General features: G+C 47.6%; 1 protein-coding gene across 5 annotated transcripts in view; it reads right to left on the minus strand.

Annotated features, from left to right (window-relative positions):
* Nucleotides 1-27,517, minus strand: part of TOX2 (TOX high mobility group box family member 2) — a 166,581-nt gene that overhangs the window by 62,622 nt on the left and 76,442 nt on the right. For all 5 annotated transcript variants that reach the window (XM_064521388.1, XM_064521389.1, XM_064521386.1 and 2 more), the window contains exon 3: nucleotides 10,886-11,131. In XM_064521388.1, coding sequence (XP_064377458.1) covers nucleotides 10,886-11,131 — 246 coding nt within the window. The remainder of the gene's footprint in view (nucleotides 1-10,885; nucleotides 11,132-27,517) is intronic.

Raw genomic sequence — 27,517 nt, forward strand, 5'->3', positions numbered from 1 at the left:
ACCAGAAGCTCCTCCGCAGCTGCCTCTGCGGACGTGCGGAGCGGCTGCTGTAGCTCTTTGCTCTTTCTCATTGCATAACAAAGCGTGCGGCAGCCCATTATTTTTATTGCAAGCACTTTCTGCTACGGTTCCCATTTAAATAATAATAAAAAAAGACTCATTCAATGCGCACACACCTATGTCGGTGACTAGCCGCTGCAACCTCGGCAGCTGAAGCAAACCCGAGGAATTTTGCATGCCGTCGCGCTCCCTGCCTGGAGCGGCGGTGGTCGGGCAGCAGGGACGGCGTGCCAGCCACCACCGCCGCGGGGCCGCTCGTGCGGGAAACTTCTGTGAAGGAAGGAAAGAGGAGGCAAACAACAGCTAAGTGGTAAATAGGATAGAGCTGAGGTATAAGGGCAATTGAAGATGGGCTGCAACAGCGGTCCCAGCATGCAAGACAGATGGCAAGGAGTTCCCGGACGTGCTGCTTCGGTGGGATAACTGACAGCTGGCGGCTCGGTCTGCACCCTCAAAGCGGTGCTGGGGAAGATCAGCCAAAATGGTTTCCCTTTTGGCCGTTGCACTTCAAGGAAGAGTTTATGTCGCACGACAATGTGGGGTATAGACGCACATGGGAGGAGAAAGCTTCGCCCCCCAGAAGAGGTCATGACGCAAACCAAAACCATCGCTTGCCTCCCGGAGGCTCTTCCACACGGCGCAGAGCCACCGCCTTCACGTCTCGTCCGTGTCTCCACGGCTAACGAACACGCATCGGGAAGCAGCCCCGCCAACGGCACGGCGGGGAGACATGGCGGCACGCAGCGGAGCGCCGCTTCCCCGGGAACGCCAGCTTCCCCGGAGCAGGCCGTCACTGCCAGCCCGGATGGGCGGCAGAGTCCACGGAAACCACGCACGTTAGTCCGTCCCAACTGTGTGCAAAGGGCTGAGGGGCTTGGGGGTCCCACCGGGGAATATCAACTCCACAACCTAAAACTCCCGCGCTAAGGACACCAATGTCTGAGCAGCGACCTCCTGCCTTTGCAATTCGAGGCGCAGTGCTGCCCAGCGCCCAGAATAACCCGCCTGGGTGCGGGGAATTACGACGTTTTCTCACTACTAGCTGTCTCGCTGCTCAATCCTTGTCCTTTTTCTAACGTTGATTTTTGACATCATTTCCTACTTTTTAAAATTTTTTTGACAAATTCAGCCAGGTGGGAAGGAAACAGCAGAAACGGTGCATCGAGTATGCCAGAGCCCCGCCGCCTGGGGAAAGCCCATGCCGGTGCCACCATCAGCTCCTGGGCTCAAATCTGCCCCGAGCAGATGGGAATTTGGCCCCTTCGGGCATTTTTTCCACAAAGCCACATGCTGGACTCCAAAGAAACTGTTCCAAATCTCTAGTTCCTTTTTCAAAGCACGGAGACTTAATATTCCTATTTGCGAGAATTCTTAACATGGGGAAAAATGCATTTGTTAACCTCATTCAGAAAAATAGCTGAAAGGATTTTTTTTTCTGAAAAGGGAAAAGAAAATATCATCCTGCAGAGATGCACAGCACAGAAGAAAACAATTTAAGAGGTTACAACTAGGCTAATAGGCATCCACCTGCATATCTGCAAACATACACAGAGACACACATTTTAAGATCAGAATCAGTTCTTAAAAATGGTCCATTCAACACCTTAAACATATTTACTCTGAATACTTCCAGTTACTTGATATTGTTCTGAAAATCTCCTTCACGCTGCATTCATCTTATCTGCTGCTGTAATTCACAGATTTTATTTTCCACTATATTTTTAATTTATATCATGTTTTATTTATACTACTGTCTTTTATGAAAACCCAAATTTCAAAACTGACATGAGCATAACGCACATAAAGTAGGCTTCTTATTATCAACATGGCAAAGGAGACAAAAAACGACAGAAATAAATCTTGGGTTTTATGTCGGTGAGACGTTCTGCAAAGTAAGTGACATTTCTCAGCAATACAAATTGTACATTAAAAGATAATTTTCTGAACATGATACCAGCTATGGAGTGCAGCACCATTACGCAAAGTAATGTTGAAGCTGCGCTTTAGCAATGCGGCTTTTACGTTGGACTAGTTTGGTATCAAGATTGCAGCAGGTCCTGCGAGTAGATGTAGGAGTGATTAAGTTTACTGTGCGCAAAAGCCAGTTATTTGGCAAATTGTCAACACCGCGTAATTGATATTTTAATTACACTGCTAATACACACATGCTGTTCACAACGAGCCTCCTCGTTGGTGTCACACAAACGGCATATTTATAGCACCGATTATTGCTCCAAAGAAGTTTGCATTTAAAATTGGCAATATTTTAAATTGCTAGCAAAGCGAAGCCCGTCGTTTCGCAACCGCCCAGCAACAAGCGGAGCAGCGCCAACGCGAGCGACTCTCTCGCTTGACCTACGCGCCGCGGAGACACTTGCAGCGCTCCCCGCAGCTACCGCACGGTCATTTTATAGCTGCTAAGGTGACTTTTTCACTGGAGAGACCACCCTGAAGCCACTGGCTTATCAGAAAGGTATTGATGAACTCAAGACGGAAAAAATAAAAGATCGGAGGGACTCATTTATAAGGAAGAGCTAAAAGATGCAACCGAACCCGCAGCTCATGCGGTGCAAAGTGACGCCGCTGAACTGGGAGCGGCAGGTACCCGCGGGAGTCGCGACCTGCTGTCCGTGGCCGGGAGGAAAGGGTGACCCGACGGGCGGCGGCGGCACGTGATGAGGAGGAGGGTGGGAGTGGAAGAAGCAGCCTCGCTGGGGGGAGCGGGGAACGGAGCGTGGGCGGGAGAGCGCAGTGTTTTACACGCTGTGGCTCGCTTCTGCATCTCTGGGTAGTGCTTTGCGCCCAGACCTTTTATTCTCGTCTTGCCTGTGCGGGTAGTGAGCTCTTCAAGGCAGGGCTTTCTCTTCCTGTAGGTTTATGTAGTGTCAAGCACCCTACGGCTCTGGCGCAGGAAGGTATAATATACGTGACATTATTATTATAACAACATGTAACAGTAATAATAATACGAATGATGCAACAATACAGAGAAAAGGTAATTTATAGGTGAATATGCAGGAAAGTCTCCTAAAGGAGAGACCTCCTAGAAGATGCGGTAATCCCGCACGACTCATCCTTCGAGAGGTACCCAAACTCGGCGCTGGCTGGTGGAAGCTCACAAAGCCGAGAAAGCCCTCTCCTGCCTCTGCCTCCTGCGATCCCGGGCAACACCAAGCCCCTTTTCTGCAACGTAGGTCACCTACCTCCACACCCAGACTGGGGAAACCAGGCCTGAGATGTGCTGACTGTGAGCCAGACCCTTCAGCCCTCTATAAAATTTGGAGGCTGCAATCGAACCTCTTTTCTCGGAGGATCTGAACTCTTTGGATGAGGCTGTCTGCACAGGGGAAACCCAGATGTACAAAGCACCAAGGAGATGCAAAACAAGAACAGGAGCAGCGTCTTCCTCTCCCAGTTGTCCCTACCTGCCTTTTGCAAAATCACCGTATGAGAGTTCATGTGACATTTTACTGCGAGAGGAACATGTGCTGTGCAGAGCCAGGACCTGGTCCCCGTCTCCTCTTCTCCTCCCCAGCCCTCTGTGGAGCACAACACTGGCCCCAGGAAGGCAGGAGTCAGAGTGAACTTAAGGGGCGTTTACAGCACGAGACAGAAATAGGATTTTAAGCCAATGGAAAAAGCAATTTGGTTCATTGCAAAGTAAATTTATTTGTCAAGCGCTGTTATTCCATGGCAGGACTGAGCAGAGCCGCAGGAGACAGACATGTGGGAAGGGGGACTTTGGACGGTATCTGCTTCCATTTGCTGTTGGCAGGACAGAGCAACGCTCTCGGCACTACTCTAGTTAAGCTGGAGGAGCCAGCGCGCTCCTGCGGGGAGGACACCCGGCAGCTGCCCCTGTGCCCAGAGGGCCAGCGGAGCACACCCTGGCACAGACACATGCTCTGGAGCGGTTCACCTGCGGAGCGGAGGCTCTTAGAGGCCATCAAGACACCAGGCAAGTTCCCACTGAGGACCTGGTTCACCTGCTCCTCAGCCTGGACGGGGAGCGTCACCCCTTTCCAGCCTCGGCAAGTCAAGCTCACACCTTGTCTTCTTCCCTTCCCTTGGCCCTGGACTAAATCTTGCATTACTGACCATAAACGGTTTTGCTCTCACAGCTATCATGACACTGCACTTTCATGAAAAGTAAGTCATGACACTTTGTCTTTAGGTAGCTCAGAAATGAGTTGCCAACGGGTGAAGCTGAGGACCAGCCAAGGAAGCGCACTGGACAGAGCTTGTTCATCTGGCTCCCTCCTTTCATACACAGCCCAGCCCTTGTAAGACCTGCCGCTGTCTGAGCACTCGCAGAGTCAGGACCTGAGTGTGACCAGCACCACGCTGACCTCTCCTGGAAGGGCTCGCATGGCCCAGCAAGTCCTGCCCATGAGTGCCTGTAGTAGCCACGTGACAAGAGGGGACACTGCTCCGCATGGCGTTTCTACTGGTGTTCAGGATGAGTGGGAAGCCTGGAGGGGACCTTTCCCATGGTCCCCAGAAGAAGAGGGCCCACTTTCCCATACCGACCTTGATGCCCAGGTCTGGACTGGGCTGTAGACCATGCGGCAGCTCTGCACCTGCATCTCCAGCGTGCACCAGCTGCTCTGAAGCATGGGCAGGAGCAGCGGTTATTTCTGCTCCCCCTCAGACACAGGGAGGTCAGGCACGGCTGCTAAAACTTCATAAAGTAACTATTGCTACACAGACGCTCCTAGCAGAAAGTATGTTTTTAAATACAAAAACAATTTACTCTCTGATTGGGAATCTTGTCTCCCAGCTTCTGACCTGGAGTGAAATTTTATGACCAAGCGATAAACCTCAGAGCAGGGGTAGGCAAGGAAGGGGGCTTTCAAATGAAAATGCCAACAGATACTTAAAGCCAGAAGCATGTGTGGGTGTTGCTAAATTAAGCTCACAAGTAGGTGGGGCAAATGCCTTAAACGAGTTCGTGAAGGTAAAATAACGTTCATTAAAAATAGAAAAACAACTGAAAAAATATCCTTTGTATTCAACTTCACACTCGTACATCATAATGTTCCAGTAAAAGCCCATTTTCCCTTGAGATAATAAAAGAATTGAATTTTTCCTTATCGGTCATCTATTTTTCTAGCTAAAGCTATTACTCCCTCTCTGCGGTTGCTAGGCAACAAGAAATATTAATAGCAGCTTTTATTAGCTTAGCTTTAGCAGTGGAGTACCAGAATGAGAAAATGGAAAACATAAATGTGTTACATAAATCTTTCAACCTTTCAGGGTTTGTGTTAGTCTCTGTTTTCATAATGATTTATTGAAGTGATGGTTCATTTATGAGAAAAAGGAGTGTGAAATAAGAAAACGGAACATTACCCTGAAGGACTGTTTGAAAATAAATAATTATAGGAGGTGAAGAAAAGCTGTTTAAAACCATTTTTCTGAGTTTTATAAAATTTAAAAAGACATATTTCTTTCATTTATTGCCTCTGAGAAAAACACTAGCAAGGAATTGCAAACAGGGCTCTGTTTAATACAAAGAACCCTTCATGTATGGTTGTATTATTACTATTTTCCACCAAGGGCTCATTTTAGGCAGTTTAGTTTTTAAATACTGATCCATTAATAAGCAGAAAACCAAATTAGCAAAAATCTAAAGCACACAACACAAAACTGCCAGTGCAAACTCCTCCCGGACGGAAACACAGGGGACTTTGCTAGGGCTTTGCTACAGGTGGCACGCTCCCCGGCCCCGCTTCGGCATCGCCCCAGCGCCACTTCTTCTGCGTGCCTGTTCGTTTATTAAGACTCTTGGTCTGAAAACGAGCTGGGCAGGGGGGAGCACAGCCCAGCCTTGAGCGTGGACCACCGACCCGATGCTGGACGGACGAAGGGTGAAGCTCCCCCATGTCACTAAGCATCAGCAAGCTGGTAGCTGAGCTGTGCAAAAAAGTTACACATTTTTAAACTATTTCTGAACCTGTTTCCCATGCTGGCAGCCGCGTTCAGACCATGGGCTCCGCGGGGCAGGACATGCACTCGTGCTCATGCCAGCACAGCCGGGGCCAAGGTCTCCGCTGCCTTCGCGAGAGCGAGAAGGATAACGTCCGAATCACATTAATCCACGCTAATGCATCCAATCCTACTCCAAAGGGCAGCGCTACGTTTGACTTGCACTGGAACATAGGCTATTTAAAATAACTTATTTTAGTAGACAGTGATTTTACATTATTATTCATGCATCAAAAGTATTTATTGACGACACACAAATTGTACTGCCTAGCGGATTAATGCATTTCCATGTCTTAGCCAAAGGACTGACGAATCTTACTTTGCTTTTGTGTCAATGTCTAATTGGTTTCTTTTCTATTTCCTGCATTAGAAAAGTTTTGATCCTCCCCAGGTCTGTGCAGCCAGGTCCGGCCGTGTGTGCCTACCATCGAGCACCCCGACCGTGTTCCCGGGCCCGCGGGCTGCACAGTGGCTTATCGAAAGCAAACTGCTGAGTTCCCCGCCAACTTTATCCAACTTGGGCTCGGGTCATAAAGAAGGTGTTTGGCGGGGAGCAGCGGGCTCGGGAAGGATGCGAGCGTGCACGGGGTTGGCGAGAAACCTCGCAGCAACCCAGGGAGCTGCACCAACAACGGGTGCTGTGGGCTCACCCCACAGCACCTGCAGGAACCCCGCTGTGCGTGGGACCGGCCCGGAGCAGCAAGGTGCAGATCCTAACTGATGTATGGCCACAGCCAAATTATTTCATTTTGCTTTTATTTCTTTTTTCGCAGCCCCACAGCATTCAAAGGCAGCTATTCGGATCACAAAGCCAACCGACTAACCCTCCAGAAATTTCAGAGTTGGACTCGTCCTCACTATGCTAAGTCTTCCCCCACTTTGCCCTTTGCCTCTTCCCCCCAGTAGATGATGAGGGGAACCCATGGAAAATCATAATGCGTAACTATAATTAAAGATAATATCCCAGTGCATACATAGACAGGTTCCACAGGTAAGCAGAAATTGGACATTTTGGCACCGTGGATGTGCTTTGCCAGTGCTGCCTGGCCAGGAGCAGGCCGGGGCGCCCAGCGCTCCTGGTGAGCTGGGATTTGAGCAGGCTGCAAATCCTCCTGCAGAGCCATGGGGAGATGGACAGGGGCTTGGGGTAGTTTATGCAAACCCAAACGGGATTTTCTGTGGCAGACGAAGGGCTGTGGCAGTCCTGCATTTCAAAGTGGTACCCCACTCGGTGGAAAGGTCAGAGCTTTGAAAATAAAGTCACGCAGATCTTTCACTAGTGCTAGAAAAGTGCAGACGCCGCGATTGCTGCCCATCTCCCCCCATCAGACTGTCCTACCCACTGCAAAGCCAACGTTTGCTAACAACAGCTGCTGCTCAGGGTGTCCGAAATGCTGCTTTTCCCCTGCAAAAATATGCAGTGGGCTCAGAGCAGCGCCACAGTCTCAGCCTGCCCTGGCAGATCCGCGGGCGGAAGGAAGGGAGGGAGCAGGGCAGAGCCTCCACAAAACTCACCACAGCAAAACAGGCAAGAACCCTCGGCTGCCTACAGTGGGAAAAGTTTTCTTTCCAAGAAGGACAGATCCTTTTTTTTTCCCCTTTCTGATTATCTTTTTGCCTAAATATTCTTATTTCTCAAAGAAAATCCCACTTTTCCTATTTTTTCCCCATTTTCCTTCCCTCCTGCCATGCTTCCTCTTTCCCTCCTCTTTTCTCATAGCAAAAGAGAAAAGACGGTGAAAAAAACCTGTCATATCAGGTATTTTCAGTTAGTTTCTTGTCGCAAGCACAAAACCCATCAGTCCTTCCCCAAACGGCCCAGCCCTGTCTCCTCCCTCTGCTCTGCTCCATCACCCTTTCTAAAGCCACCTCTCCTGCCACCTCATCCCCCCGCGCTCGCTCCTCTCCGGCTCCCTTCACCCGATCGTCAGTACCTGAAAAGTTCCTTGCGTGCTCTAAAAACTCATGGAAAGATAATAATAATAGGGAAATAAAAATGACAGAAACAGCAGTGAAGAGTCCCATGCTGGAACGGCAGAGACTGCCGGGGCCAACGCTGACGTAGCAGAGGGGAGCGCGTTCGGACGAGGACGATCGAGAGAAGAAAACGCAGAGGTGCCCATGGTTTTGGTTTGCAAATGGCCCCGACGGAGGGCAGCTCGGGAGCTCTGCGGAGGGGCTCCCGGCTCTGGCTTCCTGCATAGTGGAAGCAACAACCTCCTACCTTGCAGAGGCATTGGGAGGCTTAATGAAATATATGGGGAACCTTGTGACGTCCTAGGACATGAGACATGCCAAAGAGGACAGAGCAACTTGCACGCATGTTTTCCTTACTCATTTTTTGAGCTGCAGAGAAAAATGCCGTCCATCTGCGTTGTTCTCCCTGGCTCCGATCTCCTGTCTTTCCAGCAGCCCTGGATTTGTCATGAGGACACCTTACAAAAATCCCAAGCCTCTAGCTACTGCTTTAGAGGAAAAGTCTAGCCAATGTCTAAACATGTTACCTTGAATTGCTTGTCATTAACATTTTTCACCGCTTTCAAACCAAAAGCAATGGCAGCCAAGGCAGGAAACAGCTGCGTATGCAAAAACCAGCACAAACTACAGCAAAGAGCAGCAGCAAGGCGAGATGCTCACAGCCTTGGCATTTGCATCAGCAACATTGGTCTTCGAGCAAAGACAAAACCTCAGCACGCCTCCTCCTCCTTCGTGCTCGCTCCAGGCTCGCTTTCCAGCCAGCTCTCCATCCCTATCCACCTGGCAAAAAATCCTCTCTTTGGAAGTGTTAGTAAACAAGTTCCTTCCTTGATCTGAAGGCTTCCTGCTGCAAATACCCACCTGAGCGTGGTTAACTTGGGGGAAGGCTTGCAGCACTCGGTATGCCTTGCAAAGCTGCGGCGGTGGTGCCAGACGCACGCTTGGCTCCACTCGGCCATCAGCAAGGGGTTGCAGCGTGACGGGCGTGCAGGCAGGAGGTGTTAACGGTAGGGATCGAAAAGTCTGTTCTGTCGCTGGGATTTTATTTTTCCCTCGTGTGCACGCTCTGCTCCCGTTAATGCTAGTAAAAGTTACACACACGCTTTGGGACGAACGCTGCCAGCCGAGGTCCCGTGCCAGGGACCTCTATTTGCACATCCCAAACCTGAGCCCATCTCTCCCCAGAAAAAGGCTAGAAGGCGCTGTCTTTCTGCAGGAAAAGTTTGATAGCACCGGGAGAAAAAGGCCTTTGACACGAGGGTAAGACAGGATTTAATTTTGACCTAAAATTCCAACACGGTCCCCTCCTTGATCTACTCCCTTTTGTGCTGGGAGCTTTGGAGATATATTCTACCTCCAAAGGCTCCTGTTAAAAACGAGACACTTTCAATTCGCTACCAGCCGGAAAATTCAGAGTTCACTGGATTTTTTATTTTAATGGTAAGGGGCAAACAAATCTTAATCTCTCTATTCTACATTTACAGCCCACTAAGCCCCCTTCTTATCTTCTCTGTCTCAGTCCTGATTTATTGTCACAACGCTGCATTTGTAAAACAGTACCATAAAATAAGAAAAAGAACATTTCCCAAGGACTACTCCAAAATAAATTATTTCAGACATACAGAAGCTGCTTAATAAATCCCACTATTCTTGTTTCTTTAGGTAGTTTAGAAACTGATTTATAAGTGTAATATCACCTCTCAAAAATGAGACAATCAACACAGGATAAAATTATCACGTTATGAAAATAGGGGTCAGGAAAAGGGGTTGTGCTTTAAATTAAACTAGGGAAAAATATTTCATCTGAAATTGACTCTTTTTGTCTCAGAAATGAATGTTTTAATCACCTAAGAACCTAAAACCTAACAGAGACCTAAGTAATATTTAATTTCATAGAAATATGCCTGTGTTCAATATTGATGGGCAGAACATGATATTTTTCTTAAACACACTAACCATGAAACTTGGAGGGGCATCAAGACTTTAGAAAGCCTTGGGATTTTCCTAGACTAAGAGATAACATCCCATTTAAATATTTAAGTATCACTACCTTTCAGACCGTTATCTATTCAAGCAATCAACACCAAATGTTCTTTCACTAGTGCAGTTGTAGAGTTGCAGGCATGCTATTTAAGTAAAATTAACTCTGTTTGATATTGATGCCTTCCAACAACACCCATGAAAATCAATGATCTTAGAAAGAAACGATATAGCAAACTAACCATAGAGATAAATCTGCTAAAGAGGAAAATATTATTAAACAGCTACAGCATTAATTCAATACTATTGCCCAAATCAAGCCAAGCCTTTCCTTAGCGCTGCTGGTACAGAAGTGTCCTAAGGTCTAATTAGCCCAAAAGTTTCTTCCCGGATCTGCATTTTAATTCATTATCCCTCTGTTATTTATTCCTACAGAAGAGTCATTTGAAACTTCTGAAGATATCGCTTTACCACGACGTAAGCCAAAAGGCAATTTAAGTTTGCGAGCGCAAGGAGAGAGCTCGTTGCCCTTGAAACCAGGAGGAAGGCTCAGGCCAGCGTGGCGGCTCAGCAGTGGGGCCGTGTCTTCCCCTCTCCCAAAGGCAACTCGGGGATTAACAGGGCTTGGGAAGACACCAAATTGGAAACACAAAGTCACCAGTGTGAGCAGGACCACGCGGGTGACGGCAACGTCAGCCAACGCGCCCCGACTTAGGAGCGTGCAAGCACCGCGAGTCAGGGCTACATTGCCTGCTTTGCCGAACCCCAGCTGGAAATACCTAGTTGTTAACCTTCTCCTAAAGCCAATCTACTCGTAACGCTAACGGCGTACAGGGGATTGCCTGAGTTCACGTGAAGGGTAGTAACGGGGAAAGTTACTCACCGTTGGTAGCTGGCTGGAAAGAAGATGCCCCTCCTGGCTGAGCATGTTGGACACCATGATGGCCGGAAGGTCCATGTTCTGATAGGGGTACGCTGGTATCAGGCTGTTTGGAGGGAGGCTGTGGCACAGTGAATGGTATCCAGTTTCGTGGTCCACCAAGTGAAGAAGGGAAGGGTCCGGGAGATTAGGAGGCGTTATGGGAGGGATTTCATAGTCTTCATTATTCTCGTTCTGGCCGTTATACGTCTAAAATACGAAAAAGACATTTCACAACGTGTCACTGCCTCGTTGCTTCAGCAAAGAAAAATGATTATTTGTGTAAGAAATGCAAAACCACGTTCCAGTGAAAACGCTTCTTTTAAAAAGACAGCTCCTGCCCCACACATCAGCAAGCCACAATTATGTAGCAGCTGTGCAGTAAGCGTAGCAGTGCCGCTCCACCAGGGAACACCATAGGTCCCCTCAGACCATCCTGGGCCACCCCTCACTGCTCTCCTCTCTCCCACGTTGCATCCCTTTAGCATCTCTTTTGCTCTGCAAAACCTCAGCAGAAACCTCTCCGTACAGATCAAAGCCAAGCCATGCGGTGTAGAGCTGTGCTTGCCCGTGGGCACAGAGCTAATGGCCACAAAAGAGCACCGCTACTTCCCAACCAGTTGCTGCTTTTGTACGGTCAAGTGTCTCCCTGGACACCCAGCTGGGTATTTACGCAGTATCTAGGGCTGGCATTTCCATGCGCATTTATGAAAATTAGGCAGCCAGCTCCATGGAAATAAGCACTACCTGGGAACGAAACGTCCGTTGATTCCTCACAAACTCCAGCATACAGCTCTGACCGGGGAGAACGATTTAGAAACATAGCTGTAACACTTCTTAAACGACTTTAAAGAAGGCTTGCGTGATAGCACCACACATGGAGATCTGTCCTTACTTATACTCTTGTCCATATCCAGCTGGGACAAGCATTTCCATCACCTCCCTACCAACGCTCCTGCAAGGAGACGACAAACATGCAGACATGCTTGTACTCCTTCCGATTTCCATGCTTTCCAGTGGTTTGTTTACTCTTAAGTGTCCCAATTTATATTAAAAAAGAATATGTCATTGCACCTGTGCAACTGTTTTCACTGGAGACAAAACTGTATTTGTCTCATAAGGTAAGTGTGAATCTATCCAAAATCATTAATTATGAAAGCAGAATATAATGAGTCTCTGGCAGAGAAAAATTACTGTAAATATCTACTGTTTCATTTATTATTACAGCAGATGAAATTCTGATTAGCCATAGTATTATACACATGGATTTTAAGCTAAGTTTTTCAGATCACCTAGTTTCATGGTCGGATTTTGACTTAATACTTGATTTAAGAGCAAAAGCCAAGATGTGTGCAAAACCAGTTAAACGCTGTAGATTTTGTTAATCCATTGCCCAAGAACTCACTCAGATGCACACACTTCATCACCCTGGAGTGCAGGGGGAAAAGCCCTTAATAAAATAAAATAAGATGTATATTTAACTGGAACTCGGCAGTCAGTACAAGAGGCAGCGGGGAGCAAGCGGCTCTGCGGGTGTTGGCTCCTGGTGGGAGCTCGCCCGCGAGAGTGCTCTGGCATCGCCTTGGGGGAGACGCATCGGCGATCAGCACAAGGGGTCGGAGCCGGCGCTCGCTCCCGCCGCGGTCCCCAGACAGCGAAGCGGAGTTTCAAGTGCGGTTCATCCTCCGCTAAACTGAATCCCCCCTTCCACTCTTCCCTTGTAGGAAAACAGAGAAAAAAAGGATGCACTGCACGCCCAGCCCTACGCTCGCATCCACTTGACATTCCCCCTAGTTTCGATGGGAATATGAGCACACAAGAAATACAAGACCGGAGTCCGGGCTGCGATAGCTCTGTATCAACAGCTATTGTGCGGTGGAAACTCGAGCCTGGCTACTTTTCCAGCCGGCTTCTGTCTAGGATTGGTATTATACCGGAAAGGGGGAAGATGAGAGGCTGAACACAAAAGCAGACAGATAGATCCCACTTAATAAGTCTAGTAGTTAAGTTTTCATTTGGGCTACGCACTTAGAGGTATACCAATTCTTTCCCGGTTATTTAAGAGGATTTCATTCCACGGCGTACGCAGAGGGATTTAAATAAATCATTGAACAGCAAACTTGTTCCTCCAACTGGTTTATTTTGGTATCAGGTATATAAGCAAGTGGCTTTGCTGCGCTTAACTAAATTATGTAAAACCCACTCAAAGTTTCCTAAAGCTCTCTTCAAAAATGCAAGTTCCTTGCATTACTGCAGAGCCGCTCACCAAAGGGCTTTGAGGCGGTTTTGCACAGAGTGCGAAAACCCTGTCACCCTGCTCACACCCCCTGCACATTTCTGCCTCTGCTCTATTCAGCTTGGAAAAAAAAAGATCGGTTTAAATCACAAAGCTTTCCGAGCAGCTACAGTATTGTGGAGACATATCGAAATCACAATCAAAGCTGTACACAATCAAAATCAGATTAGACAATATCCAATCAACATAATCAGACTTGGCGCCTGCAAGCTTTCACACCATATCGCTACCAACAATTTTCCAAAGCGGGCTACGTTTATTCTACATGTGTTTTAAATAGATCGCTAGAGAGATAAGGAAGGGAGAAGGGGCAGATAGACACGCAGAAGGGTGGGAACGGGTGATGATTTATTGCGGTACACTGTGCTTGTTGACACGCCTGAGATGACGTACTCGTACTCACAAAGGGTGGTCCAACGTCACACACACAAAAGCCATCAGCCCAAATCCTTTGCCAGCAACACCCAACACCCCTTTCAACCGCCATGTGGGCTACACTGCAGATTATATTTTCTATTCTTATGTTAATTTGAATTAAATTAAACAGCCAATTATACATTATAAGGATACATTACAAATTAGATTAGTGAGCTGGTCTGAACCCATTCATCCCACCAGGACTCCAAATGCAAGTGCACAGAGAAGCTCGCTTTACTGAAAGGCTGCCCACTACGGCACACAAAAAAACATGGAAGATCTAGGATTTTCCACTGTCAAAGAGATGACAGTTGTTGTGATTACACATTATTCCTCTTCAAATTAAAACTCTGAAATCAGCTGAAACAACAAGCCTCATCTTGCAAACCCTCTCTCAGCTTGTTCTGCAGGGCAGATGGGTGCTGCTTTGAGTGTGAAATCACCGATTCTGTCTGCAGCAAGGAGATGGAGTAACAGGATCAAGCCAAGCACTTTCAGAGACGTGACAGCGTCTCCGCTCCAAATCCCTCCTTGCCCTCACCCGTTTAGCATGCTCAGACCCCGGGCGTCTTTCTGCCCCAGCCATGGCAGGGTTGGGGCCGCAGGGCCAGGCACCGACAGGCCCCAAAGCACCCTGAGCATGGCAGCGGGGCTGTGCCCCATGCCTGAGCACCAAAGCCACAAGAGGGCATTGCAGCAGATACAATCAACCTCCTACAGCATCAAAACCAAATTAAAAAACATTTTTTTCTTTTCCCAAAATCCCAGTTTGAACGTGGGTTCCTGCACCCCAGTGACAAAGCCCACCTCAGCCCACCTGCAGATCTAGGAGCAGAGGCTGGGGGGGGGAGTGGGGCGGGGGGTGGAGTGGAGGTGGTGCGAGGATGTGGGGAAAGGTATTCATCCTGCTGTACGGCTTCTCTACCACTGTTACACGCCTTATCCTGCGTCTTGGGCCATGGCTCCCCTGCCGTGGGCACAACCTGCGCTCCCCAGGCACCAACGGGTCTAGGAGAAACCCTGACGTGGCCTCCTGTCCAATGCTGTGCCCAGCCAAGGTGACAGTGCAACAGGTTAAGCCTGTGCCAAGACCTCCCAGGCTTCCTGTACCCCCTAAAGCTTTTCAGGAGAGGGACACAGAGATGGAAAGGCCCAATCCCTGGAGGTGCCTGGTACAGGATCTGCAGGTGACCTCAGCAACTTGCCAGGCGAGGCAAGTGGGGAAAGATGCAATGGCTCCAGCAGCAGTAGCTTGTGAGGGATGATGGGGAAGACGTGAGACTGGAAAAGGGTAAGGTGCTGGGAAGAGCAAGTCCCCAGGAGCAGGACGAGCGAGAACAGAGGGCAACACAACACAGACTCCGTGGGATGCACCCTGGCCAACCTAGGGGGGAGCAGAGCTACTTGAGGATGATGAGGGAGGACATGAGTTCCTACCTCTTTCATGCACGTTCCAGCAACAGCACTGTACATGCACTGAGCAAAGTGCTGTTGACAGGGACGGAGGCCCAGGCGGCTCTGCGGAACCACTGCTGTGCACATTTTCTGGCGCAGAAGAAGCAGGAGTTGCAGTCAAAGGGTGCCCAGGACAGAAATGGAGCTGAATCAAGAGAGCAGATTGAAAGCAAGAGCTTTACAGTAGTCTGGTCCCTCTGCAAAAAAGCCCTCCTCATAAAGTGGCGTAAGAGGCAACAGCTGATTAAACCAGGTACCTCCCAGCATCCAGGAGGCTGGGAACTGCTCCACCCAAACCTGACATGGCAGAGAAGGCCTTACTGGGAGATTCACTGGAGAGGGAGAGGAGCTCAGTATGGGGAGATGCTGAAGAACAGACAGCTGCTGAGCAGCTCTGGCAGCGAGTCTGTTTGTCCTCAGTGTCCCAAGCATGAGAAGCCTGTGTTTTATTTGCGGTAAAATTGGATTGTCTTTTCTATGTCTGCATAAGCACCTGAATTATAAGCATATCAAACCCATGGGCATCTTCTCCACAAAACCTTAAGCCGCCTCTGAAAATTACTGCAGGTCAAGATGGCCAGTGAGGATTTCTCACTCCAGCCTGCCAGAACCCAAAGATGAGTGAGCTGGAAACAGCGCTGAGCATTTTCACTACAAATGTCTCCCATTGTCGTAATGCAGTGTAATGCATGCAACAAAGGAACACGCTTCTGGTGCTGCTTCAGAGTCGTCGAGAAACAATCGCACGTCTGTTCTGCTCTTATCAGCGTGCTGCACAAGGCAGTGCTTCAAAAGGTTAGGTGAGAGGAGTGCTGGAGTCAGATCTCCCCTTCAGCCATGCAGGCTGGACACCCACTGCTGCAAAAACACTGCACAAGGGCTTGCTCTAAGAACAGGCAGGAGGACAGTTAGGAAGAGCTTGAGCCAAGGAGCCATCATCCCATCTTGTCCACTTTGAGTAAGCAACTTGCTGGGGCGTGTCACAGCTTTTTACATGCATTATGTCTGGACGTGCTTGCACCTCATCATGGGCACAAATGAGACTGATGCAGTGCGCAGGGATGGGAATGGGGAAGCTGGTTCCCAGCTTTCACTTTGATCAACTTAAGGCACTGGGCCAGATTTCAGCTTCTTCTACCAGGGCACATATGAGGCACAAACGTTGCTCTGCCTTTGCATGAGAAGCCGATGCCTCTGAAGAACCATTCCGCTATGCCACAGGCTGCAGGAGCCTTCTGGCAGGGAACAGACCTCCTGCAGAGCCAAGCGCAGCAGAAGGCTCTCATGCAGAAGGAGGTTTTGGGCCATGGCCTATCAGTGGCAACCATGCTTGTCTCTCTTGCAAAAGCAGAGAACATCTATGGGGCTGTCAAACATGGCCTGGGTATCCTTCTCTGTGCAGCAAAATGTGCTGCCCTTTCACCATAGCCTCTGCAAGATGAACCTGGCTAACACCAAGGGAAGGTTGCCTGCTGCAGGGCAGAGCACTGCCAGCATGGGTGGACTTGCATCTTCTGGGCAAGGAGAAGGAATTAGGATGTCAGTGGCATACCACAGACCTACGCTGATGGCTCAGAGGACACAGTGACCTTGCAGACCCTGTGTAGCTGGACTCGAAACCACACTTCTACCCCAATGTTGTTGTTACTTCATTTTTCGCTCCTGCACCACACCTCCTTTTGAACTGAAAATAAAGCCAAGCCCTGGCAGCTCCAGGCAGCCACCTAGTAACAAAAACACTCTGTCTAACTGTGGACATAGGCCCAGGGAAGTAATCCCAGCAGCACTGGCAAGGAGGGGGTTGTTCTTGGGTCCACCCACCCACAGCGGCCAGGCTGCTACATCCAGTCAACAGCTGGTCTGAAACGAAGGGAGAGCCAGGTGCCTTAACGCAGTAGAGCTCTTGAGGGACTGTCTGTGACTCAGCCAGGGCCATAAACACAACCACATTTTAAAAGATGCTAAGAACTTGTAGTGCAGGTGATTCAGGAGGGAGCTAGAACTTTTGAGCACGTCTACAAACCAAGCCTTTTGTGTTCTTCTACCTTTCCCCACTTGGAAGTGGAGGGAAGTGCTGTCCTTCTTCATAAAACACTCTCTACAGCTGGCCAGCACCATCTCTCCTTTGTGCATTGCTATTAATCATAGAAGACGTGACTTGACCAAGGACCTGGGAAACTGTTCTCCTTCGAAACATGGCAAACATCCAGTGACCCCAATTCTCCACTGAGTCATGTTCTGTGTGATTATCTGCTCAGATCCAGGAGTTCCAGCCAAACATTGATTCAGAGAAATAGTATCCACACTTAGAAGGACAGAGATTTGCAGCATTATTGCAGGTAAATATTTGCCCTGTCAAATAACATTCAATAATAAATATGAGCCTAAGAGAGAAAATTTATTCCCAGGAAGGTACAAGGAAATATGTAGACTGGTGTGATCCATCCCACCCTAATCATCCAGATGACACACAACACCATGGTCTCTGTACCGTTCCTCATCTACTGACTAGGTCTTTTCTGCAGCTAAAGCCAGAGCTTACTGCTTTAGAAACGTGACCCTCTAGATATTTCAGAGATTAGATAGGTCTAAGCAGACCAAAGCTAGCCTAGGAAGTCTGCAAAGTGAGGAAAACATTGCTATCTGTGAGGCTGAAAGGTATCACTGATGGCTATACCTGGTGCCTAGACAAAAATATGACAACAGCTTGTTCTCCTGAACTCCATTAAAAGCACAGAGGACACAGGAGGTTATGAGGTGCCCATGCTGGTCCTTCAGCAGGAATGAGACGGTGGCAGTGCTTTTGGAGGGGCTGGCCCAGCTCGGGAGCTCATTTCCGACTCCATCTCCCCACAGCCAAGCAGACCCCCAGGGTAATTCCCACCTCTCAGCCAGGCCCGGCTGCGTACTTTGACCCATAACAACCCTGCTCTGCAGGTCTGCAAAGAAAGCAGCACGTGTGGCAAATAAACAGATTTAAAAACCCAAGCCGAAGCAAACACCTAGCATGACGGAGCTCAGGGCAGCCCAGGGGTTTCCCGCAACGCGAGGTGAAACAGCCCAGCGGGACCCCGGCGTGCAGCTCTACGGCGGGTACAGCCCGCTCTGCCCGAGAGCCCGCCGGCAACACGCGGCAACGCTCACGGGAGAGGCGGCTCGGCCCATCCGGATCCCTCCGGCACCACTTGGCCCACGCGGCAGCAAGACCAGGAGCCGAGGGCTATTTCTCAGGTGAGAGACAGCCCCTCTTGCCCTGGCACAGGAAGCTTTAGGAACGCAGCTCGGCAAAAAGACTGCACAAAAATATCCGGGAACAGGCAGGTGGTTTGCCCCAACAAACCTCCCAGGTGGCACGAGCACCACCGCACCGGGGCAGCTCGCCTGCAGCTGCGGAGCTCACCCTCGACCTCTGTAGCCCTCCGGGGATGCTCCAAGGCAAGGCAGCGAAGCGCTGAGGCCGCGAGGACGGAAAAATCAGCTCGGGTGGCAGGAGAAGGCGGAAAACGTTAGAAACTCCAGAGAAATGCTCTGGGGACAGCAAGGAGAATGGCAGGGTGCTCACTGAGAAGCGAGCCTGGGGCCGCGGGCAGGGGCACACGCCCCTTGCCACCCCTCTGGCACCCTGTCCCTGAACGGAGGTGCCAGCGACCTGCTTTAGCACCTGGGATTTCAGGAGCCCGGTGCCAAGCAGCGAAGCAGCATGGATTTTCCGCATCAGCAGTTCTGCGTTTTAGGAATGGCAATTGATTTGCCTCATCCTCGCACGTGGAGATCCAGCATGGGGATTGCAAGGCCAATGAATTACTTGGGGTAGAGTTGGATAAATACTGGAAAGAAGGATTTATTAACAGTCACATACAATCTACAAATTGTCTTTGAAGTGTTCCCAGCTCCTTTTACATACATTTTCATGCGCTCAGGTTTTTGACTACGAGAATTCAGTTGAAGAGGGGAAAAAAGGAGTTCCTGCATGAAAATAAATGTGCGTTGGAAGGGTTTGCACAACCTTTAATAATACGCAGCCGCCCTGGGGAGGTTAGGGGCACACCAGAACAGCAGGCAGAGGGAAACTGGGACCTGCCTGCGCGCCCGGCTCCCGTGTTGATACCTCTGTGCTCTTCTTTCATACCCATGCTACAGTGTTTTGAAATCCCTAACAAACGTTGTTTCACCCACAGAGTAATCAAATAACCTCGGTGTTCCCCAGGTTTCTCAGCATTTGCTCCTCCTGCAATGCAGGGGTTGCTCGGGTGCAGATTTCTGCAGGTTACGATGAACCAGAGCAGAAAGCCAGCCTTCACCTTAACCACAGCCCCACTGGAAAGCTGCTGCTTTGAACAGAGCTTGCTATTTGCCTTTTAACGTTGCATGGGTTGATTTGGTCCAGTCTCCCACAGGCGCAAATCCCATGCAGTCACAGAACCACGGGTCTTCTAATATCTGAACTTTCGGGATAGTTTCAACCAAATTTGACAGTGGGAGGGAAGTCTCTGCTTTCTACAGATTTCATTAAACCATGTTTTAAATGCCGCTGAAGCTAGCAACAACCTTCTTAGGATCTTCTGGGCTCAGCCTGTCCATTTTTATCTCATTTCTATGGGAGATAAATGAGGAACAGTGTACCAGTTATTAATAATAATCTGGATGACACATACTCCCCGAGATTGAATGGAGATAAGGTTTTTCATGCCGGCAGCTGGACAGAGGTGATGGTCCCTGCCCCGTGCTCTCAGATACAGCCCAACGGGACTCCTTGGGGCCCATAAAGATCAGCGTATGCATGCATTTCTGACAGAAGCAGGCATTTCCAACACAAACGAGAGCGTGCATTCAGTTTTTACTTTCATTGTCCAAGCTGTGGTTGACCTGCATCACCACTTCAACAAAAAAGCTAAAAATAATGGAGTTCTATGAACAATTTATAGCAAAAGAAATCAGCCCTATTGTAGGCTTTTTAAAAGGCTCCCAACTCCCTCTCTGCCTTTTTTTTTTTTTTTTAATCAGTATCTTATCCAGAACTGGAATCCTGTCAAGAATAGTGGATAGTACAGAACTATAACTTCTTATTATGTGTATAGTGATTTTATGAATTCAGTGGGGAATGAAATGCAATTTTGTCAGACTTGTCTGTGTTCATAATGACCAAGTCAAATTAATCATCATGGATAATACTCCTGTGTCAGCCATTCAAGAGATTTTTTAATAGAATTTTTCTGATTCATGTCTTGCAGTACATCAGTTCTGTAGTAATGCAGGCACTTCTAAAAATCAGTGCAATTATGGCTTCTTGTTGGCCTGTCATTTTCCTGGAATAAAAATGTCTCTGCAAAAGTCATATACTGTACATAAACCAAAATGAAAAACAAAAATATAGTTACAATTAGGCTTGATTTTTTAAAAAAAAATTTAACGTCTTTTCGAGGCCATAATTCACAGGCAATATATAAAGCTACAGTGCATGATGCTGAAGATGGACTGGTTTATCACAACACATACCAATTTTGTCTTAGTTGTCATTTTTCGTTTGATTGCTCTATGAATTAGTGTTTTTTGCAGGCATGGAAATGACTATCCCATAGAACAAACAGGGGATAGGTAATGGGTTTGCAGTCAAATTATTGTGTTTATTAAAAACGTATCCAGGAAAGCCCACACAGATCCCAAAGGGCTCTTGTTCAGGAAAATCTCTGGTTCAAGAAAAGGTTACAGTTACCATAAAGGCAGTATACATGCATGGAAGCAGCAGTGCAGTATGCAATGGTATATAAAGGATTAGTAATGCTACGTTTATCCTTCTGAGTGAAGATGGAGACCTCTAATTCTCCAGCGACAAAGACAGAAATGAGTTTTGGAAGTAGTTACTCCCAGGAATAGAGAGGAAGAAAAATGTAATCCACCAGAGTTCTCAACCTTTCCTCCTTTTGTTACTGGACTTTTTGTGAAACACTGCAACGATTGCCTCGTAAGAGAGTGCAGAGAAGGACCCTGGCAAAGCCACGGCATGCCCCAGAACTGAGCTCCACGTGAACCTGTGAGGACCACTGTCCCTCCACATCCACCCTCTCATGCCGTCAAGTACATCCTGGGGAGAAAAGCTCTCAAAGCCCACTGTGGGGAGGAACAGAAACCCATGACCACATTTGTTGTCCGAGAACACAAGACCTGCCATAAGGAGTTAGACTAGTGGTTCATCTGGTCAAAACTTCTGACCTAAAAATTAAACAGTATTAACCAGTATTTTGAAGGAGATATAAAAATCCCTAGTGAACAACTGTGGAAGCTCCTTACAGACCAGAATGGTTCATCCTTTCTGCTCATCTATCTCCTCTGGTTTTATTATCCGCGCATATGTCCAATCCTCCTTGCGTTTCTATTAAGCTCTTGACCTCAACATCTAGTGGCAGGGAGTTCCACAGGCTCCTTGCAAAATGCACCCAAAACTTTTGGTTTTGCAGGTTTTCTGTTATGCCATCGTTACAAGGCAGGACACGTCCAGGCAGCACCTTCCCCTGCCCTACACTACTCTAAGCCACGCTGGTGCCCTCACTCCGCGGTGCTCAAGGAATCACCAGGGCTGAACCTCCCACCCCCAGCAGCCGAGGCAGCACTAAGTTCCCCTAACAAAAACCTTCAACTACCAGATAAGCAGATGGGAAATTCAAGCTACGAGACTGCTGATGTAAGCATCCAGCGTTGGCTTATGCAAGCACAGGCAATAGCCAGAGCTCCTGAAAGTCCTTTGTTGCATCTTCACAAGCATGGCCAGGACCATAATGCATATTTGACACACAGGTGCTCCTGGATCACTAGAAGTAGTATCCAGCTGCAACCATGTTTTAGATACTTAACTCCACTGATGGGAGGACCATTTCATTTTAGTATTCTTGCAGCTATGCTTCCCTAGTCTTCAGAGCAAAGCACTGCTCTGCAGAGATGCACAAGCTCTGTTTCACGTAGGCTAAGTGTACCCGCTTTCATTTGCCTCACTGTCGAACCCCTTAAAATTGTCCATTATCATTTTGCCTGATTTTAAACTATGTTCTGAAGGGACTGTACATCCAGTGAGAGAGGAGTAAACGAGGATTTAAAACTAGTATTTGCCACAAATGACTGGGCCAGACAAATACAAATCCTCTCCTAGTATCTTGGCTGGAAGTGAATGTAAGGAATATGATAATATTCTACTCAAGAATATCATGCATTTCTGGGAATTATTTGAGGAGTGCAGATTTTACATAATTGCCTTTTTTGTCTCATGGCATACTGAACTTGCATAATAAGATCACTGCACTTCACAGAAATTCATTGTTGGACTGTACGGATTTGGTATTTTGCGTTGAGCCAATGATACATTATATAATGATGTATAATGCACTGTAAGCAGGTCAAGAGATAAGGCTGCCTGAAAACAGTAATGGAGTGCATGCAAGAAAGAATTAGTAAAAAGCACTCTAAAAAATTAATTCAACCTGGCTCCAGTGGAGCAAGAAGTACCCAAAGCAGGAGGAAAACTACATTCTGCACCATACACATCCCATTTTGGTTTTCATCTTACATAGTACTTCCTTTATGTCCAAAACTGAAGAAGCGGGGTTAAAAACTAAAAAAACCTTTGCACCACGCTTTTGAGAGATGCTTTGTAGCAAGTTTTTCACAGTTTTATCTCACAGGATATGCCCCTAACCCACTGCATGCAGCCAGCAGAGCCATACTCTGCAGCACAGGCATTGCAGCAAACGCCGCTTTCTCTAGACATCTGCAGTAGTAAGATCCTCCAGCAATGCCGTAATGGGAATACCATCTCGATTCACTTCTCTTTCCTTCCTTATGTGCCTTCATTTTTTATTTGCTCATCAGCAAAGAGCAAATGGCACAGGGAGCCCTAGCAGGCGCATCCCTCCTCCCACGCCGAGGCACACCAGCACGCGCAAGGACCAGGCAATGCCGAGACACGGAGGCTGCACGGTGGGCACGCTTGCACAAGCTGCACAGTGAATTGTCCCCTCAGAGCCCAAGGAGGGGATGTCAGCAGTTTTCTCCTAAGTAGCCCTCCAGTATACACCAGGTTCGCTCTCATCACATCTGCACTGTCTTTCCGTATGCAAGTGAAATACTGAACTCCAGGATGGCTTTTTTGTACACTCTTCTTGCTCATCGTGCCTTGAGGTCCGGTGGGCAACCTGCTGCCATTGCGCCGGGCACGGCACCAACCCCGAGCCCAGGACATGGCCTGCAAAGCTCAGAGCGTCGCTCACCACGAACATGCTCCAACATCGACCCACGCACTTCCAAAGTTAGACTTGGGACCCAAAAGCAAATAGACAAGAAAAACACCCATGGGGGGAGAAAAACCCTGTAACAAAATCCAACAGACACAACGGCAACCCCGCTCCCACCCCCCAGATTTGACGTGCCTGATTAGCACGAGGAAGGCAGAGACCTGGGGAAAGCTCTCATAATGTGGTGCAATCTAGCACCTCCCCCAGGGTGCCCAGCTGCTGCAGAAGCAATTTCACAGCTCATCATCCATTATGAGATTAAAATAATTTTTTTTCCCCTCCCGTGAAGTATTAATAAATTGTGCAGGCAGACCAGACTTAGTGCCATTTACACAAATGGTAGTGAATCACCCACCTAGTTATTTCTTAATGGATTGAGTATCTGTGTTTCTCCTTATCCTGTAATTTAAGAAACCAAATATACAAACCTGTTTATTTGCATCATCGGGCCCTGGGGCAGCTCTTATTGCAGGGATACGCTTGGGGTACCCAGGACAATGGGCAGAGATAGCTGCCTCCAATGCACTCTCCTCGCTAAGTATATAAATCCACGACACTTTACTAGGGAACAATACCAAAACATCCATGTCAATCAATACGAAAGAGGCAACGCATGAAAAAAAAAGCCCAAGTCCATGTTGAAATCCCTCACAGAATTCACTTACACAATTCCCTTCTGGGGGAAAAACTCACTGAAGCAGCACTGATATAATGCCAGTTCCTTCGAACATATAGTGAAGATGTAAGGCTGCACTCAGAGCACCACTAATGGGTCTTTGAACATCTCTGCTTTATTACAGTATCACACAAAGCAGGCATGTTTAATGTTTAAACTTCCAATGACAAATGCCTTCAGCAAACATATTTTATGTATTTATTCAGCACTTCTTAAGCGCCTGTCGCCTTAGCAGCTAAGGTGCTGCTTACTTTTTTTTTATTATTATCAAAATTAAAAACATATCAGTGCTTTGTAAAATGCTACCTTCTTCCCTCCCCTCTGTCCTCCTCATCCTCGAGAGTAGCATGAAATCCTTTACCTGCCAGGAAGTTGTCACAATGGGAAAAGAAAACGAACTGGAATGGCTAACGCGGTAAGTCTGCCTTCTACGTTCTCCTGAAGACCTCAGACTCAACATCCGGCCCCCTGCAAGCGGGACAAGGGCCGATACTTCAGAGCCAGTTTTGCAGAACGAAATCCTGAGGCGAGAGAGCAAGAGCAACCAAGCTGCTTCCAATCACTGCAATTGGATAAGCGCTGCCTCCAAAAACAGGGCGTTGATGTTTTTTTGCAGCCAAGCATCATCTGCTTTGGTGGAGCAAAGGAGATATTAAAGAGTATCTACAGGATCGGGATGCTACCCTCCATGCAGACCCTAAATATGCAAAATTCAACAACATACCAGTCCTTCCAGTCCACAATATTTTACGATAATCACCTGGGACCTCTCTCCACTTCCTTCTAATTCACCAAGCTTCTGGGAGCTACAATTACAAGCCTTCTTTCACCACAAGGGCTAAAATTTTATCTGCTTGCTTACTTCACAAAAGCAGAAGTTGTCATGTAATCACAAGAGCACAAAGGTGCTGGGCTGTTAGGGAAAGCTTGGAGTACCAAGAGACTCCTGCCAAAACCGTGAGAATTGTAACATGGTACACGGCCAAATACCCAAATCTCCAGCGTAGGTGTGAAAATCTCAGCCTTAAGCCTCCAAATTGTGAATTTGGGGAAACAAACAGATTTTGTCTTTAACAGTTTTGTTTTTAATAAAAATAGGCTTACTCAAGATATATAAAAAAAGCAAAGAAGAGACACAATGCTGTGAGTAGCTATTCTGTGTCCTAAATCACAGATATTCATCAAATGCCTCCTAACGTGTTAGGTGACCTGGACAAAAAAAGTAGCTAGAGCAGCTATCACCCTTTCTGGAGGAAGACAAAAAGGAAAGCTATCAAATTAACAATCAAAATAGCAATATTTCCCTAAAACAACGAGAACCCTCCATCTAGGAGGACAGCGGGGCCACCAGCCTGCCGGTCACAAGCTGGGAGCTGTTTGCGGCGAGAAAGGGCAGTCATGGGCACTTGCCACCCTGAGGACACGCCACAGCATTGGTGGACACAGGGATAAGCTGAAAGCTCAGGTCTTTACAGTAGAGATGAAGGTGCGTCAATGTTGGCACGGCCTTCATCGCACGGCCACGAGGGACCCGACCCAAAGCACAAAGCAGGAGATAGGAGGAAGCTCCATGAGGAGCTGTATCCAAAAACCAGCCCCAGATATCCAGAGGCCAAAACAACTGACACGCTTCATTCATTAAGCAGCTAGAGAGGTTCTTCTAATTTTTTTAGCTAGTTTATAACCTGCCAGGCAAAACTCAAGTTTCTGGAGGGAGATGGGGCAGAGACGGGAGGGCACTAACCAGACGGAGATGCCGACCGAGAGCCGAGGCAGGGTCCAAGCCTGAGCACTCCACGTAACAAAGCCAAAACATCCATCCCATGGCAAAAACTCAAATTTGCTCTGTTTGCAATGGTTTTAGCTGACATCTTGCAAACTCAAATGTAGACAAGGCTTAAATATTTCCATAAACCTGTGAGGACTCAAGAACTGAGCGTTTCCATGGCTAATAACAGCCCCAAGACAGGTCTCTGGAGGGTCCTGCTTGGCTTTGCTGGAAAGCATCTCCCCAAGCAAGCCCCAAATCTGAGCAAATTTGGACAGATCCTTTCAAGGAAGATGACCAACAACATCCGGCAGCAAGCCAAGCTGCTTGGTCATTCACTATTCCTCCTCCCATCTACGTCCTTGATCTCAAATAACAGGGATCTCCTTCTGGACTGAAAGAGCAAGACAGAAGTTGGCAATCAAGGATCACATGGAAAAAAAGAAGGAAAAAAAAACCACACCAGGAGGATAGAGGAGGTGTTCTGCACGTGCGCACTGCAGCACATCCTTGCTGCACAAGTCAGAAAACCAGGACAAGTAGAAGGATTATACCGTGCATTCAAATCGCAGTGCTCAGTGTTTCAAAAATTAAACACTACAGCATGACCTGCTCAGGGAGCTTCAGAGGTTCTGGCGTTTTACAGAGTCGCTTTCCCTGTTTGATCCCCGCCATCTCTACGCGAGCAGGATAAATTCATGCCTGAATTTGCATCCAAGCATACGATAACCCGCATCCTTTCTGTGCTGTTCTTTTGACATTGCACAGATGATTTTCTCAGGACAAACTCAAAGGTCTGAACTCGCAGTGGTTTTCTAACCAGCCGCTTGCGGGTGCAGACCCGCACGGGACGGCACAGAGAGCGCAGCCCCTCGCGCGCGCCGGCAGGTGAAACGTAGCATTTGCACAAGCATTAAAATTTACTGCACCTGCGAAAAGGCATGCAAAAATTCACGGAAAAACATCCAGTGACCTCGGGCTCAACTTTCTAACACTCAGGTGAGCAAACACATTGCTGATTTGATGAAATGGGCCCCGTAGGTAACTTGTTTGGTTTATCTGTCATCTGCAATGCTTAAAATAAATTTGCTAGATTGTCTTCCAGAGACTAATGGGTTTTTTTTTTTTTTTCCTCCTTAATAAACTTTCAGGGGTATCTTTATTGTTACGTCTAATTTTAGAGAAAACTAACATTTCCTGAGATTCAATTTCACTCATAATTGTTGGAAGGAAACTAAATTGTCTGCTGTAAACATTCACTGTATTGTGCGAAAAGTATCTTTATTACAGCCCACTGGGAATACTAATAAAATTCCCAATCCAAGCCCTTCCTCACGGGTTTTTCTTTTTTAGCTAGCTCTTTTCTCTTACTTACCCGTTAATGTCAGTTCAGACATTCTGCAGCCAAGATATGAGAACTTAAAATATATTATTTAACAATCAAGGGTGGAATAAAGACTTGCGAACAGTAAGATCCTTTCTGCCTTCTCTTTCAATGTTTCCTATTACAGAGAATGAGAATGGCTATTCCATTTGTCTGTGTGTGTGCTTGCAGCTGATGAAAAAAAATCTCATTAGTTTACTCTGACATATACTCAATACAGTCTATGTACATATTTTTTTCCATTTTACTCCACAGCTGCAAAATGATCCTAAATTTCATCAGATTGGAACAAAACCTGTGGTCCTGGAACATTTCCCTTTA

Source organism: Dromaius novaehollandiae, chromosome 16 (genome assembly GCF_036370855.1).
Source record: "Dromaius novaehollandiae isolate bDroNov1 chromosome 16, bDroNov1.hap1, whole genome shotgun sequence".
Classification (NCBI taxonomy): domain Eukaryota; kingdom Metazoa; phylum Chordata; class Aves; order Casuariiformes; family Dromaiidae; genus Dromaius; species Dromaius novaehollandiae.